This window comes from Coturnix japonica, chromosome 2 (assembly GCF_054131305.1).
Source record: "Coturnix japonica strain WE chromosome 2, WE-NBRP24, whole genome shotgun sequence".
Classification (NCBI taxonomy): domain Eukaryota; kingdom Metazoa; phylum Chordata; class Aves; order Galliformes; family Phasianidae; genus Coturnix; species Coturnix japonica.
The window spans coordinates 22197158-22214316 of record NC_140664.1 but is presented as its reverse complement, the minus strand read 5'-3'; the positions used below and the strand labels follow the sequence as shown (position 1 = coordinate 22214316).

The 17159-nt window shown below is 36.1% G+C and overlaps 1 protein-coding gene across 3 annotated transcripts in view; it reads left to right on the top strand.

Annotated features, from left to right (window-relative positions):
- The window catches only part of SLC26A7 (solute carrier family 26 member 7), a 77923-nt gene that overhangs the window by 16568 nt on the left and 44196 nt on the right, over nucleotides 1-17159 (top strand). For 2 of the 3 annotated variants that reach the window (XM_085537229.1, XM_085537227.1), the window contains exons 1-3: nucleotides 2487-2972; nucleotides 14023-14133; nucleotides 15718-15894. In XM_085537229.1, the coding sequence (XP_085393355.1) occupies nucleotides 2783-2972; nucleotides 14023-14133; nucleotides 15718-15894 (478 nt within the window). In that variant the 5' untranslated portion in view covers nucleotides 2487-2782. Of the gene's footprint in view, nucleotides 1-1973; nucleotides 2050-2486; nucleotides 2973-14022; nucleotides 14134-15717; nucleotides 15895-17159 lie in introns of those variants that run through there. The other variant, XM_085537228.1, reaches the window with a different exon arrangement.

Here is a 17159-nt window from a genome sequence, read left to right as displayed (position 1 = left end):
TTTGTAGTGCAGCATCTTTTTTTCCTTTTATGTTATATCTGCATTCTAAATATCAGCTTATGTAGTTATCTTTTTAGCATTGTATGTATGTCCACTATTAGAATAGTGCTTTTATGTATCTTCCAGAAAAACAAGCATCTTGTCACTTGTTTTCAAGTGTTAGCTACTGAAGACCATCAATAAAGCTAATTGTAAGCAATCCAACCTTACAAATGTCTGCATGAACACACTGACTTAAATGCATAAAATGAAGGATTTCTTATGCTTATCCTTTAGTATTCCATGTTTTATGCACCTGTTTCAGGAAGGAGAGGCTCTCACAGCCCTGGTAGACATTGTAATGCAGTTTAAAGAATGACGTGTTTGTGTACTTTAGGGGCTTATTGATCACAGGTTTGTAGGCTAATGAAAGCCACCTGGTGTGAAAATGTTTGTTTGGTATGGTGCAGTATGTATTTCAGTTAGGGTATTGTGTCTTACAAAGGAACAGATGAATTTGTTGATGATTCCTTAAGGTTGCACTACTTAGTAGTAAAGAGCTTTTCTGTTTTGTGCACCTGTGCATCTGCCATCCCTTAAACAATTTGATTTCTGTGTCTGTGCTGTTGTAAATGATGTATTGCTTTGTGGTGTTGGTATGAACACTTAATTAATTTCAAAGTTACAGTGAGGAACAATGTTTTCCATGACTGGTGTTGATGCTGATCAACTTCAGATTTAATGATACCTCAATCTGTCTTTTACTCGTCGGAGCAATTGCTGGAGTAAAATCAAATTTCCACACAAATACCACACCAGCCTGGACATCCCAAGGTCTTTGCATGTGCAATTTTGTCTGTGTCCAACTAGCAGTGTTTATTTTCAAGCATTAGCGGTAAGCATTCACGCACACAGCCATAGAAAGAGAAACCATCCCTTGTTATTGGAGGTCTGTTGACAGAGCTAATCCTAGGAGTTCAGATATCAATCTGGGATTGACAAAACTGTCCAAATTTACTGACTCTGCAAATACCAGGTGGGAAAATCTTAATTACAGACTCTCAAACAGCTTCAGCATTTGCCACAAGAAACCCAGAAGTTGGGGGATTATATTCTTGTGTGTTTAATCCTGAATTATTGCTTTCATAATGTGATATTTTTCTGACTGTTTCATAATACTCATTCATAGCTCCTAGTGAACCAATATTTTTATTAAATTGGGACTAGTCCATCTTACATCAGTACTCACATTTTGTACATATATATATGTATGTGTAGAAATGTATTTACATGCATTTTTGTTTAGTAAATACCATTACAGTTAGAGATACTGAATGTTTAATCAAAAAACTTGATTGGCTGACAGAAGCTCTTGGCTCTGAAGCTAGGAGGAATCCTGCCTACTTCTGGTCATTTGAAAATATGCAAAGACCTATTATTACTATCTATTATCTAGTATCTGTACTGATTCAGTATAGGAGATGTAATAGCATTCAGAATAAGAAAAACTGAAGAGGAGCTTTTACGAGTTATTATAATATACATCATAAGAAACCATTTTGGTAATATTTGGGAGACTAAGTTATATTAAGCTCCAATTAAATCTGAAAAGTTAAGTGTGTAATTAAATATTTCCAAAATTGGAGCTTTGTTTCAGAATCATCAATGTCAGCAGTTAAAAAATTGACTCAGGCTTCAGAATATTGTAAGATTGAGTTAATAGACTAAAAATGAAATTTAAATATTTTTATTTGCTGTTTAAAATTTCTTGTAATGTTTTTTTCAATAATTTCAAGGACTGAAATAACTTTTATCTGAAATGAGAATTAAGATCTCATTTGAAATGAGTGTTTTGAGCAGAATATCAAAATCAGGAATGGATGATGCTTCAGCTTTGTTCATCTTAATCTAAACATTAAAATGTAAATTTATATGAGTACAAATAAAATACTTAACCTATTCTTTTTTTTTCTTGCTTACTGTATTTTCCAAAGGAATAGATGAATTTGTTGATGATTCCTTAAGGAATTTTTTCTTGCTTACTGTGTTTGGGAGGACACTTTCACACAGGTAATGGATTTTAATCTGAGGGGTTTTTTGGCATCTAGAGTTACAGACGCTCTGGCTCTCCTGTGCCCTTGTTCCCACATGGAGCAAAGCATTTAAGTGTGTTGACGCTTAGACTTCTGCACGCTAATCACTTTGTCTCTGTACACTCAGTGCAAGAGGTTATTTCTTGACTAAAAATTACTGGGTGAACTGAGCTCTGTTTTGCCCATAGAGGCAGCGGTGCTGATGGAGCTAAGCCCCATTCCTGACCTCAGCGCATCACTGGCTCTGCTGTGACCCTGAAGCTGCCCTGAGATGTCCCCAGGTCCGGCACCTCTCCCAGCACCACGCAGCCCCTGGCAAGCGCTCACCCCGCTGTGCCTCATGTTCCCACTGGACAGAGGCCAAAAGCACAGCACTGCCCAAATATAAAGCGGGAGGTGACGGGGGAGAGCCATGAACTGACAGGAGGGGAGATGAGCTGAAAATGTGAGCTTTGTTCTAAGTGCTTTACGTGGCTGTTTGTACAACTATTGCATTTAGTAAGTGTTTTTATTGAGCATAGTGAGAGCACAGCTGCAGAAAATGTGAGCGCTCCTGTGTTGTTTGGTGGTGTTTTTTTTCTGTAATTTTTTTTTTCCTGTAGTATTGGAACCACAAATTCTCAGAAGAAACCTGGAGAACAACCCAGATCGGGGAGGTTTCTCAGCCACCCGTTCTTCTGCACAAAGAACTTCTTTTGGGGGTTTTGGTGATGACGGGGGCAGAGAGGAGAAGGAGTGTGATGTGGGGGAAGATCCGGGCTGTTCGCTGTGAAGATATCAAGGAGTGGTGCGTGAGGCGGCTGCCCATCTTGGAGTGGGTGCCCATCTATGACTGGAAGGAAAATCTGGTTCCTGATGCGGTATCGGGGATGATGCTGGCCATCCAGCAGGTGACTCAAGGTACAGTTAAACTTCTGAGACTCATATCTTGAAATCTAATCCTGCTGGATTTGCCTGGTTTTCTTTTGCACCTTCCTCCTGTTCATATTATCTTAAAACCTTGTTTAAGGCATCTTATATTCTTATCTGTCAAAAGAAGATTTGATCTAAATAAAAATACAAAAAAAAAAAAAAAATCTTAACTCTTACGTATATACAAGTGCAGATGGAAATACATGGTGTTATTTGAATAGATTTCTGTGAGCCAAAACTTCCTCTATATTCCATCCCTTTGTCAATTTTTCACACTTAATACAAGAAATAAGGAAGCATTAACTCTATTCACACAGCATATGATTATATCCAAGTTTTTTTCAATTCCATGTCCACATTTTTCTATTTCATATGAAAAATAAAATGTATCTACATGGTAATTGCACTGTTATATATCTACATGTTGTCTGCATTTTAAGAAAATCTGCTCAGGAGTATTAATTGTGATTATAATATTAGCTGTGGAAGCCCAGTGCTCAGCAGGAAAAGATAACAGTATTCTGTACTAAAGGGCATTTCTGTCAGAGACATGAACCACGGAGAGAGTGTGTGCACACAGCTTGTGTATTTCTGCCTCTGTGTTGATTTAGTGCTGTATTACATTACCTATCACTTCTCTTGTCAAGCAGCAGTATAAAGTGAAGTGGAGCTAGATTCTGTTTTGGCTTCATAAACATAAAAATTAAAAATAAAATTTAAAAAAAAAAAAAAAAAAAAAAAAAAGGACAAACTCCTAGAAACAAAACTCTGCAGAATAACCTGCAGAAAACAAAAGTCCCAGCAGTCTGAGTCTCTGAGTGGTTTCAACTCTGAGTGGTTGCTACTGGGAAATAAATGTTTTGGTCTGTTTTCAACATGTCTTTTGAAGTGTCACTTCTTTAGGCAGTATTTTATACCTGTCTCAGATAATCCCAGCTGCTTATCTGCCTCACATACATTTCAATCCCTTCACTTATGTAAACTTTACATATATATGTTACTTCTTAAAAGTTCACCATACTGGCTATGCTTAACTATCATTTATGCTGTTAAATTATAAGCACTACTTTAACTGAACTGTGCTGCAGCTGAAAACAACTGGCTTGTGTAAGCATTTGTGCTTCCAAGGTAATTAGTAACATCTGCATTGGCATGATTGAACTTTAAGAACCTTAATGCTATAACACTGTAAAATATCCAATTTCACTAGTATGTGCCTTTACTATAATTGTAATTAAAACTTTAAAAACAGTTTGCTGAAATTCATAAAAAATAGCAATTCTATAAGGCTAGTAATTTTCAGTAGAACTTCCTTGTTTGAGTCTTGTACTAAAAAACAATTTAATGTGGCAGATATATTTGAGAAAGAAAAATCTGTATTACTTTTATGAAATCAAGAAATAATCTTTTTGAAAATGAGTGTATTGAAGCTCTTTCCTCTTACTGACCTTTTCCCTTACTTTCTCCTCACTGCTTCTTCAGGTTTCAGAAGGATTTTAGGTTATAGAAAAGGAGGAGAGCTAGATACCAGAATGCTTTATCATGTTTGTGGTGTAACTTAAGCACAACTTACTTCTCTAGAACTTGCTGCATTACTTCTTTTACTGGTGCTGTAAGCCTTACAATTACCATCATACAACATTTTCAGTGAGTGACATATATGGTAGTTCAGAATAGCTGTTCTTATGACTACTTTGGACAACATTTTGTAGAGCTACTGCCCATCATTCAGTGATTTTCATGGTCAGAAATCTTGGTATCTAAGTGTGACTTATGTCTTTAAACCCAGTAATTTAGCTTCACATCAGGTACTTGAAAATTAAATTACTTCAGCTCATATACTACTTAATTTAGGATTAAATATGTTCTATAGTGGCACACTAGAAACTAATCCTGTGCTGGAAACTGTGTCTTGTGGGGCAGAACCTTGGAACAGTGTATGAGAAAAGCATGCTACCTGAATATTTGGTTGTTGCTAGTTGTGCAGACCTTTAGAAGGTACAAGGTGTTATGAATACTCAGTCAAATTCTCTATCCAGTTAAAAATACAATCATTATCAAATAAATAGTCTCTGCAGAAAGTGGATCTTCTGAAACTGTCCTTATACCTCTACTGAAGTTTAATCAAAACACAACTAAATCACGTTCAACCATGTGGTCAGAATATACCGATCAACAACATCCCATGTAACCAACAGATCCAATTTCTAAGTATGGGAGGCAAGACAGAGGAAGGTAGAAAGATGGGAAGGAAAATACTAGGATTACCATGATGTACTGCTTGGCATTTCTGAAGAATGAGGGCTCACACCAACTCATGGCTGAAAACAAGCAGTCCTTCTCTTTGTGTTCCTGTTGTTGCCCACTAAAAATGCCAAGTTAATTAACGGAACACAGAATTCACTGCCAAACTCTTCTATTTACCTATTGAAACAATACTTCTACTGTCACTATGCATGTCCTTTAATGTTAAGAGTCTTTTTACTAATTCAACAGAAGAGAGAGGAAGAGGTATCCAATTTAATTATGTTTCTATAAATTATATAGACAGTGAAAATAGACTTTATGAATTTCAAAAAGTGATAATGGGAGCTTCAAATACTCTAATTGCTGAAAAGATTCAGTTGAAGTTTGCATTGTCTCAGACTGCAAAGCAGTCAACCTTAAGTCTAAACCAACAAAAGAAACTAGGCTTCATTAGTTCAAGAGCACAAAACTATAACTTAATAACACATTTCTAAACACCTCATTTTTCAAACATAGAATCATTATTCTTACTCTTAAGTACTTAAGGCTGAAAAATAACCTTAGAATCTATAATGAACATTGTCTCCCCATATTGATGCTTGTCACATACTTTAACAGGTAGTTAAGAAATCTGAGTTTTCATGTTTTAGTAATTACTGATTTGTCTGTGTTTCTGAAAAATGTATTTTTGATAGACTAGAGAAACAAGTCTGTAAATTAACAAATATATCCTCTATTTTCTTCTCAGACTAGCGCTTCATTTCCCTTTTAAAACTCATTAATACTCCATCAACATGAAGATGATTTTGAAATAGGAAGAGTTTTGTTTCTGATTTATTCATTGCTCCTCTCCAATACACACAAATGCAATTACTGTCTCCATGAAGATTATTTAGAAGTTCCTAATATGCTGTTTTATTTTTCCTTTCCAAAATGAAACTGTGTAAATATAACCAATATTCTTCCCTGTAGTTGTCAGGAAGCTGTTCTTGCATTACCTCAGAAGTCACTGGAGATCTAGTTGTAAGAGTTAGTGAAACTTAGGGTGTTTGATCTTTTGGGAGGCAGCAAACAATTGCCTTGACAGCACTTTGTATGTGTTTGCTTGGTTCTCTATTTTCTTCATTTATTAAACTGTTTTTATCTTGTCCTGAAAGCTTTCTCACTTTTGATTTTCTGATTCCTACCCCTGTACACCAGAGGAGCAAAGAGCAGGCTAGGGATATTTAGCTGCTGTCCAGAGCCAACCCAGCCCAGGTGTGATTCATATGAATCCAGGCATCTACTTTGTTGAGGTTAATTGATGTTACTGAGAAGATTATATTGATTAGATAGAGAAGCACAACAGGAGACTGGTTCAGGTGTTAAGCACAGACAACGTAGACTTCAGGTGATGTGTTTTCCTAGCCATTATAACTGTGGCATTGTGGGTAGTAAACTGTATAAAATAGTTTAAGATAGGTCTTATTTTTCTTTCCTTTATTTCCTTCATTAACCTGACACATTAACACCAGAATTTTGCTTGTGATTTTTTCACATAACCTGGATTTCATCTGCTTGGAGAAGAAGTGTAATTTGATCAAGCAGTACCTGAATTTTCCTGAGTTTTCTCACATGATAATGTTAAGATGCATTACGCTGTAGTCTTTTTCATGCAGCTAAATCTCATAAGCCCATCATCCTGCTTCCTGTAGCTTCCTGAACATGTACTGTAGCCCATACATATCAGTTCAGAATGTATCAGTTTAGCTCATTTTCACAGTCTGTGCCAACTTTTTATTGCACTAAGCAAGTAATTCATCTTTACTTTCAAGGCCTTTCATAGATGATCTTTGTTGGCATCATTTATTCATTACCAAGCTGTTGGTCTATCTCAGATTAATCAATTTTCCAATCCTTCATCTGGTCTTATGTTGTCGAGAAAATACCTTTGTGGCTTCTTTCAGTATTTGCATTATGCAATCACATACCCATCTCAGTTTGTGCCTTTGGATTGCTATTGTGTACTGTATCATATTGTATTTTTTATTGTTTCATATACTGTCTATGCAGGCTGTCATCTAGAAGCCATGTAGGTAATACTGCAACCCATCATTAAGCTTCTCTGACTGCTGTGGTCTGCAAAAATGTTGATCTGAGTTTGTCAGAAAAAGGCAATGCAAATTTACCCCTAGTCATGCAGCTGAGTTCATAGTTATATACATACTTGAATATGTATATTAGTTTATGTAACTTATTTAGGAATGCCAGTTCTCTATATAATTAGGGGACACAGATGTGTCTGAACTGTAAAGCAGTTAAAGTTTCCGATACACTTCATACAGAATTTGTATGTAGTGTTATACAGTAGCTGGCTTTCCTGTGACCCATCATAAGGAAGAAATGCTTTGGCTTAATTTGGATTTAGTGGGCTGTGTTTTTTTGGGGGGTGAGAGGGTGTGGAGGACCTTTGAGGAATGTTTCTTCTAAAAGTAAAATACATAAATGGCATCTGATGAAATCCGTAATGTTATTCCTGCCAACATTTTCATTCTCCATGTCCAATAATAACTCACTGAGGATTGGCGTGGTTTGTATTTTTTAATTAAAGTTAATTTAGTCTTGAGTTGGATTTATTGCTGAACGACTAATTCCTAAACACTGGTTGGAGACCTTGTTGTTTATATATATATATACAGCCTTCATGCATTTTAGAATTGTTGCCCAGTGTTTTGGAAGGTATGATGCCAATTTTTTTTTTCAGCTTTCCACAGAAGAACCTCAGCTGTATCTTCTCAAGGGTGACGGTTGCTGTTTTGTTTTGTTGTTGTTGTTTGATTTTTTGTTTGTCTGTTTGTTTTGTGGTCTTTTGTTTTGTTTTTGTGGAGGGTTTTTGTTGTTGTTTTTGTGTGCTTTTTTTCCCCAGGTTCAAACCATAAATGTAGATGTAAATACAATCTGAGCAGTCTAACTGGAGCTAATAATTTTATTAAGGAGCAGATCTGTCTTGCAAATATACATCTGGCATACAAATAGCATGTGTAGATGAATCTGAATAAGCATATTTGGCAACAGAACCAGAAAAGTTTCCCAGAGAATGCATTGGAGAATCCATGTAGTTTATAAATGATTTGTGTAAGAAAGTCTCCATCTGAGCTCTGTTATAGTTCTCCAATATAAAAAATAATGATGTAAGCTGATAATGGAATGTAATGTGTTAGTAAGTAAATGAGGGACAGTGTTTTATATTTATACAGCTTTCCAGCAAAAGATTAAGAAATTGATGTTGCTGTGCATGCAGTATTAATCATTTCTACTAAGACTCTTCAAATTACATGTGCTAATGTAGATCAGTCTGACAGAATGGTAGAAATGGAAATTTAGCTTCTGAATGACCTGTGAAACCTCTGGAGCCTACATAAAAGGTGGACCTGAGTTAGTGTGGCCAGATGATCTGTGCATATGTGCCATTCTGGTGCCTGAGAGGAGCCTGAGCACCATGGACAGAGACCGACAAAGCCAGGGAGTGTTGACTCCATGGAGAAAGTAATGACTCCACCTCTAAGCAGAGAGCTCAAGAAAACTGTTAGTGCTGAGGTCCTTGACCACTAGTTTTTCCAAATAGGCATCTTCTTTACAGATTTCATAACGTCTGATTCATCTCTGTTAAGGTTTGTCTCTTCAGTCATGATTGGGCTTTCTTTCTCCATAGTGCTGATGCATCTCAAAAGGCTATGTCCTAGTTTGGTTCTCAGTTTATACTTAGATGCAGAGCCTTCTCCCTGTGATAATGCTCTTTATAAATAAATAGAAAAAATACTGTTTAAGAATACTTATTTCATTTTATTTTGGAGATAGCCATGTTCTTCATGAATAATGGCAGACCAGTATGCAATATTTGTAGTATTCTCTATACAGTAATTTATAAAGTCTCTGTGACGTTCAGATATTGTGTCAAATTTATCCAAAATAAGTGTAAACCTTTAATCTCTGCTTATGTTAAAGCCCTTTTCTCTCTCTCTCTCTCTCTCTTTTTTTATTTTATTTTTTTTTTCCCCCTTTTCCCCCATTTCCTTCCCCCTTTTCTCCTCCCTTTTCTCTTTCTTTCTGTCTATTTTTGGGTATTTCAAAACTTTTTTGCATATAGAGGCATCAAAGTATCTTTAATAGAGAATTCATAACTTACACGGGTTACTTATTTCTACTACCATGATACTTGTATATCATATCTTTTGATCCAATTGAGACCTTTTTATCAGAAAGATACAAGTGTCCGTATCTGGAGATGTGCATAATAACATACTAGAACTGTGTTTTCTGAAATATACCTTCAATGAAATTTTCAGATGAGGAGAGCTCATTTGGGATACTGTATGATTAATACAACTAAGATGCTTAAATCCCAGTGGGTTGAAGGTCTATTGCTAGAGAATTCGCTGCATTGAAGCATCCCCTTAAAAAATGAATGGTCGCTAACTCAGTACTCTGTGGTCTCTGAAAGATTTGTGGTAGGCTTTGCAGAATCTGTCCTCACATTTTGCTTTTAAATTCTTCATTTTTCTCATGCTTTCAATGAAAGAAGAAATAAAGAATGACTTTTATCTCTTTGTCATTAAATAAGTCAAGCAGAAGTTACAATCCATTTGTGTAGCCACAGCAAATGATGCCAATAAAGAAACAGATCTTGCAAGCATAAGTTGTATTTATGCTCCATTGAGAGAACCAATACTGAGCTTCCAATTTTTTGGAGGAAAATATTATTTCTATTGGATCATTTTGGGCTGATGCATTTTAACAAGTCAGTGCCAAATAATCTTCCAGAACTGTAGGTTTGCATTAAGAAATGGTTATGAAATATAATATTTAAAATGTTTTATGTGATTTTTTTTTCTTAACTCAGTAAAAATTGCCTAAAGTGGAGTCATAAATTAAAAATTATGATATAAATTTGTCTGATTTGCTGGTTTTCCTAGGGGGTTTGATAGAATGCTCATTAAATGTGTGCTAATTCTACATTTCTCTCTCTCTCTTTTTTTTTTTTTTTTTTTTTTTTTTTTTTTAAGTGTAAGAGATAGTTCAAGATTGTATATTGCATTTTGGGTGGAAAATATGTACGAGTGTGGTTTTGGGTTCCTTAAACTTGAAGTTTAGCCATCTTAATAGAGTCACATTTAAGAAAAGTTTTCAGTTCCATAAGGTGTTTGAATGTATATGTGACAGAAAATCTATTAAATGTGAAGCTTTTCACTTTAATAGTAGATGATGAAAATTTTGAAAATCCACAGATAAACTGTAGACTTGCTACTTTTCCTGCTCCTTGATTAGTTTGGTTTGCAGACCTAATTTCCAAAAGACATAGTATAGTTTTCCTTTCATATGTTGATATTGTATCACAAGCCTTTTTTTTTTTTTTCTAGATGCAGATAATTGTTAACTCACTGGTCATATGTCAAATAATGTTGGTTTTTTTTTTAAATGGAAAATAGTTTTATTTGTTTTGAGACTGGATTTAGCAGTGTAGTTATCAGAAACTGTCAAATTAACAGAGAACTTTCTCCTGTGGTGGGATGTGAGCTTATTTCTATTTGCATCCATCTTGTTATTCTATGGTTAACTGCCTTTGATGGTTACCAGTAAAGGCACCACATCTCTTGCTTTCCAATATGGCAGATCATGATTGTTATTCTTCTGGTGCTAGGCAGACAGCATGACTTTCAATGAAAAAGCACCACACAAATGTTAAGAATTCTGTTAAAATAAAAAGATTCACAATATTAATGTGCTTTATTTGAACTTACTGTTCATTCTTTCTTTGCATATCTTCCCATTGGATTTGTATTCTGATGTGCAAACCTTCAGGTCACTGCCATCAAGGCTTCTCCATTTTACTAGTGAAGATTATGTGAGATCCTTGTTTATGATCTAAGTATTATTACTATTTGGAGTGAAAAAAGTTAAAAAGGTTCCATGTCTTTTGACTAGTTCTTGAGCATATGGAATGCATTGTAGCAAGTTTTAATATGAAAATTAATGAAGTGATCTGAAATATATGACTGCTTATATTTTGAAAATGTATTTGAAATTTTAGAACATTATATCTCTAATCAGAAAGCCTGAAGTCTTTATTAATTCTATTTTATAATGTTTCCTCTACTCTTACACACAAATGATGTGCTTCAGTAACAGCAAATAAAGCCAACAAGCAGAGCCAAGATTGAAATCAAAGCTGCAATTTTAGCTCTATCCTTATTGCAATGACCTCACCTTGAAGAGAATGAGCCACTACTTCTAGAAAATTCGTACAAAAATACTATGCTGGAAGAAAAATAGTGGCCAGATTTATATTCGGATTATCTTCCTGCAGACAAGCTGTATTTCCCAAAAGTTAGCCTGTGAGCAAAGCAGAATTCCTTTATGGATTCTGGTATTTGCTAGGCAGGGCAGCACATTTTGCAGTTTCCCAGAACATGGTGTTCGTGTTGTATGTCTCTCAGAATCATTTAGAGAGCCAAACGGAGATACTGGCAGTGTTTTTGTTTGTGATCAAGGACAGTGTGGCTTCTTGTGCTCTACCCACAACTTCTACAGTTTATGCTAGATCAGATGCATTCAGGATGTAGTTTTCAAATGTTTCTGTTTCAGACTGTTTTAGGAAACATAAAAATAAACACATTGGGGGGGAAAGAATTGACTTTTACTGCTAGATGGTGACAATATTTTGTGGTAGCTGAACCTTTGTTTTCCTTGTAAATACTGAGATTAAAAACCATGTCCTCTGTTCTTAAGCTTGTAAGAAATGGAAATATCAAATAGTAAAAGAGCTATGGTCCCACTTCTGGGAGTATTTTAGCTTAGCCAGCGGTATATTACTGTAACCAACAGTTTTATTTTGTACATCTTCAAAGCTAACCTTCTCCTGAATGTTTTTCTTAGAGTGAAAACCTGTTAAAAACAAACCATGTGGATTCATACAGAAAACTTCAAGGTCCAAAATAAACACAGTTTATTTGCAAAGTTAAAAATTATATGAATGTAATGTGACTTTGAAAAAAATTGCCAATATCTTAAATCATGTATTTCAAAGTTGTTACCACTTCCTATTGAAGAGGGAGTTCTTGTGCTTCCCTTATAATCTCTTGTGGAAGCCAAATGCTTAATAAATGTGAGGCAGAAAGCATATTAAAGAACTAGCAGAGGTGACTTCTCTAGGAATGATGCAACTGTTCCATAGTGTGTAATTTAGGAATTTTTGGATTTGAAAATGAAATGTTTTCCAATTGACTCAAACAGCATTTATTGACCTCTTCCCAATATGGCTGATAGATATGCAACTGGCTCAGCATTCCTTTGTGAATCTTGTAGATTTCTCTTATTTCTCACACAGAGATCACATTTCACTTCACTTATGTTGCTATAATAAAAATATGGCCTGAGTTATACAGGTTTTGCTTACTCTGTTCTTTTCTGGAGAGGAAAACAAATTAGTTTTGCATAATGCTCTTTTGCAAGAATACAATATTTCTGTGAGTACTGTGTAAATACTTACAAAGTTTTTGTTTGTTTTCATTTTTATTAGTAAAATATTAGCAATGGAAGAGGTATTCAGTGCTGAACAGGCCTTAAAAGTCTCAGTCTCTTTTTTCAACCTCTCTTATTTTTCCTATGCTCATTTTTGTTAGCACAGGGTCATACAATTCTCTTCTGTGCTGTCTTATTCTCCTTAGGCACACCCTTTTCTGTTGCTTTTGGGTCTTTTACATCTCTTGGTCAAGAACTGTAATTTCAGAGATCTACCTGGTTCATGGTAACAATGTGCTAAAGAAGAGAAAAAAGCAAAACTGATGAGTAGGTGTGTTAACTATAAGACAGAAGAGCAACAAGGTCAGTTTGCACTTGAATGAAGGCATCCAAATTTTGTGTTTTATAGTACTTCCTCCTCTCCCCTCCCCTTTCCTTTTCTTCTCATGATGTTTTACTGATGAGCTGCTGGGGCTGCTTCACAAATGCCTGGACAAGTCTGGGCTTTCAGCATTTTGTTGCTCCCCCCTCCATTGTTCTTTGTCACAGATTCAAATCCAAATTCAAGAAAGGTGCTCTTGAATTAAAGTGTTCTACACTGCCACTGAAAGCCTTTAAGCAAATATACTCTTTGACACCCTCCATGTTATTAAAATCTGGCTTAAAATACTATTAAAATACTTTCTACATTTCTGGACTCACAGCTTAAAATAGAGAAAAAAGCTGTTAACAACTGAAGGATTAAAAAAACCCCAGCCACCTATAGAGAATGAACTCTGGAATTCTTCTATTATTTTTTTTCTTCAAGAAACTAGAAAAAAGCAAACTGAAGGGTCTCCACCCAAACCAAAATTATAGGTTTTGAACTGTTTGTAAGAAATAACCATTTGTCTGCCTGCTCTGGCAGACTCAAAGCCTTGTTTGTTGGGGTGAGGTGGAATGGCACTGCCTCCTCCTGTGAGAGCTTTCTATTAAAGAAGGTTGAAATGGTTGATGGAGACAATCTGGAAATACAATAGCTGATGCCACAGATTCTATATGTGACCTGTTTGTTTCCACTCGTGACCAAGACTCAGCAGAAAGTGTGATGACTTTGATAGGCTGTAGATGGACAACCTTTATCAATTCTTTATGATCCTCTCAGTAAAGTAGTTGGCCTATCTCAAGATTTTTGAGAATGGAAGTGTTTTTTTTCCCCTGCCTTTATTAAAATCATGGGCATTCAAAAACTTGGAAGTAGAATCATTTTATTTTATCTTAATTCATGGAGGTAACCCCATTTAATTTTCCATAGGATTGGCCTTTGCTGCTCTCTCTTCAGTCCATCCTGTTTTTGGTTTATATGGATCTTTCTTCCCTGTCATTATATATTCCATATTTGGAATGGGACGTCATGTTGCAACAGGTGAGTGTTTTTTACCCTAAACATTTTCAAGTATATGAAACTGGAAAAAAAAGTTTTATCAATGGAAGGAATATTCTCTGAAGACTAAACAGACATTAAATGTTTTTGTGCTTCCTTTTACAACAATTTATTTTTTTTCCCCCCAGTTTAAGTACTTTAAAAGCCCATCAAGGATACACTGGATTTACTTCTGTCATTGTAGCTTTATATTGTACTTGCACTTCTTTTGTAAATGTCATTTGATAAGGCATTTTGGATTTTAACTACTAAAATTTTTTTTTCTTCCCAGATTTTTAACATTATTACTCTATGTTTTTATTACTCTATAATTTTTAAGATTTTAAAATCTTAATCAATTATAATCTGCTTCAAGATACCTGTAAATATCCTGAATTTTGCTTCAAAATGCAATTTTCAAAAATATTAGAAACCCAAGTAGTATATGTCACGTCATCGAAAAAAAGTGTGATCCTCCAAAAGTCCCTTCATGCCTCAACATGACAGGAAAATTAATATTTCCGTCATATGGAAAAGTTTAGTGCTTAAAAAATGGAAAATGTGACTAAATGAAGTGAGCAGGAAAGCCGTGAAAAGTGGTAGGTTAAACATGTGTAGGAAGATTAGAAGGCCAAAAAGAGGAATATGAAACATGCCACAGAGAGGAAGATCAATCAGATGTCTGAAAGTTCCCTAAATGCATCAAAATCAGGAGGTTAGGAGGGAAACTGGTGGGATAGCTCTCTGAGGAAAGCATAACCAGTGCATTCTGTGACAAGGCCACAAGATTTTTGAGTTACTGCTCTTATTTCACCAGGCTCTGGTTCCTGGTAACTGCAAACCTGAATTTCACCCTTATTTCTACAGATTACAGTAAAACTGTAAGATCACTGAAAGTTATGTGTAATCAGTGTCTGTATGAAAGGTGTTAGTGTGACTTTTGTACAGGAAAATCCCATCTCACTAAACTCTAAAGAAGTGCCAGAAAGCAACTGGTGGAAGGAAATATTTTGAATATAAGATATCAAAATGTTCAAACAGTTACTGATAAGGTTGCACAGCAAAGGTTATTAACAAAACTAAGTTGCCCTTGTGATAGAAGAAAGTTCTTTTATTAATGATTAGCTAGTTGTAGGAAGAATAAGACAGGACTCGGTGGTCATTTTTCAGTATAGAGGAGTCCCTTGTACGTGCCCTGAGATTTGTGCTGGGAAGTTTGCTAGATAGGGTAGAACTGTACTCACCATGTCTTGCTATAGTAGAAGTACAGATAGCTCAATGAAACTGGTGAGAGATCACTTCAGAAGTAAGTGTAGTCTAAAGGATATACCACGGTAGATGCTAAACTTCTAGAACCTGCTCCCAGAGGACATTGCAGAGGCAGAACAAGTTCAAACAGAGATTCAACAAATTCATGAATTCTAGTCCATAAACAAAATCTAAAAAACTTGCTAACATCCCTAGTGCAACTGCTACACTATGTTAGGAATTATGTAGGGAATGGCCTGCAGAAAGTGACCAGGCTTTTGTGCCTTGCCTGAGTAATGCCTCTGACTGTCCTTTTATATACTGAATCCTTCTTTACAGGAACTTTTGCCTTAACTTCCTTAATATCTGCCAATGCAGTTGAACGTCTTGTTCCTTCCGCTGGCAGTAATTTCACTGCAAACAACAATTCAGGAATCTTGGGCCTGTCAGAGTTTGAAATGCAGAGAATTGGAGTTGCTGCAGCAGTTTCATTTCTGGGAGGAATCATTCAGGTAGGTGGCGAACACATATTCTTGGTGTTGCTGGTGCTCAGCATTTGTGACAGCTATGGCATTTGTAATATATTTTTTTCACTTAGAAAAGCTGACCCTGGTCTGGCCTAGTATTCATAAATGATGAACTGTGTAAGAATCTGGTGTAAGAATCTGTTGCTCCTTGGTTGAGATGTAGTAATTGTCTCTGTACAAGCTCATAGAGTGTTGCAATATGAAATAAAACCACATTCAGTCAGTTCCAATATAATGTTCAGTCACTATTGGTGCTCCCTTTCCTTCTCCTTTGGAAACAAAACATGAATCAGCTCTCTGGTAAGCACTGACATATTCCTGAGGTTTTCTGTCGCTGTTGTCTTGAAGAGAAATACTATGCAGTATTCAGTAATCTTTAAATTCTCTTTTGAGTTCACAGACCCATTGTTAAAGCATAATAAATTAGTAAAACAGATGTCTTCAAATAATTTAGCAAAGCTTACACAAATGATCAGAGATCTTTTTAATTTTTTTTCTCTATACTATTCTGACCACAAACACTGAGTTCTTTTACCCAGTGCCGGTTGCTTAGGTCTTCAACGAAGGCTTCTACCTTCCCTTGTAAATATTTAAATGGAAGAAATGTTTTAGCTCTTGACATTGCAACACCTCCTGGTACCTATCCTGCTAAGAAAGATGGATCCCCATGCTTGGTGCTTTATGTCCACCCACCATATAAAGGATGAGGTATAGAACCCAGAACTGGCATGTCCAGTGTATTGGCACTGGGCTGTAACTGGGGCATGTACTGGGGCTAGTTGGTAGGAGGTATCAAGAAGTGTGTTCATTTCTGCTGTGCTGTTGCTGTTTTAATTCTTTTACTGCTTACTTAAATATGCCATATAAGAAGAAACCCAGAGGCGGCATACAGAGTAGACCTAGTTCTGATCACATCACACAGGTTACCAAGAAGCTGTGGGTTCTCCTTGGAGACCTTTAGAAGCCACCTGCCCATGGGCTTAGGCTCCCAATTTGGGTGTCCCTGATGAAACAGGGGTGGGCCAGATGGCCAAGAGGGCGCTGCCAGCCTCAGCCATCCTGGTGTTCTGGTGTTCTGTTTTTGTGCTTGGCTTCTGTATATGTCTGTTTGTGCCAGTGAGTGCATCACACCACTGCATCATGTGCAGAGCACTTGTAACAGAAAAAGGTCCTTTGAGCATTACATGCTTGGGAGTGCTGTGCTCGGAACCTGACAATCTCTTACATCATCTCTGCTCGTGTGTTAGAGGCCAA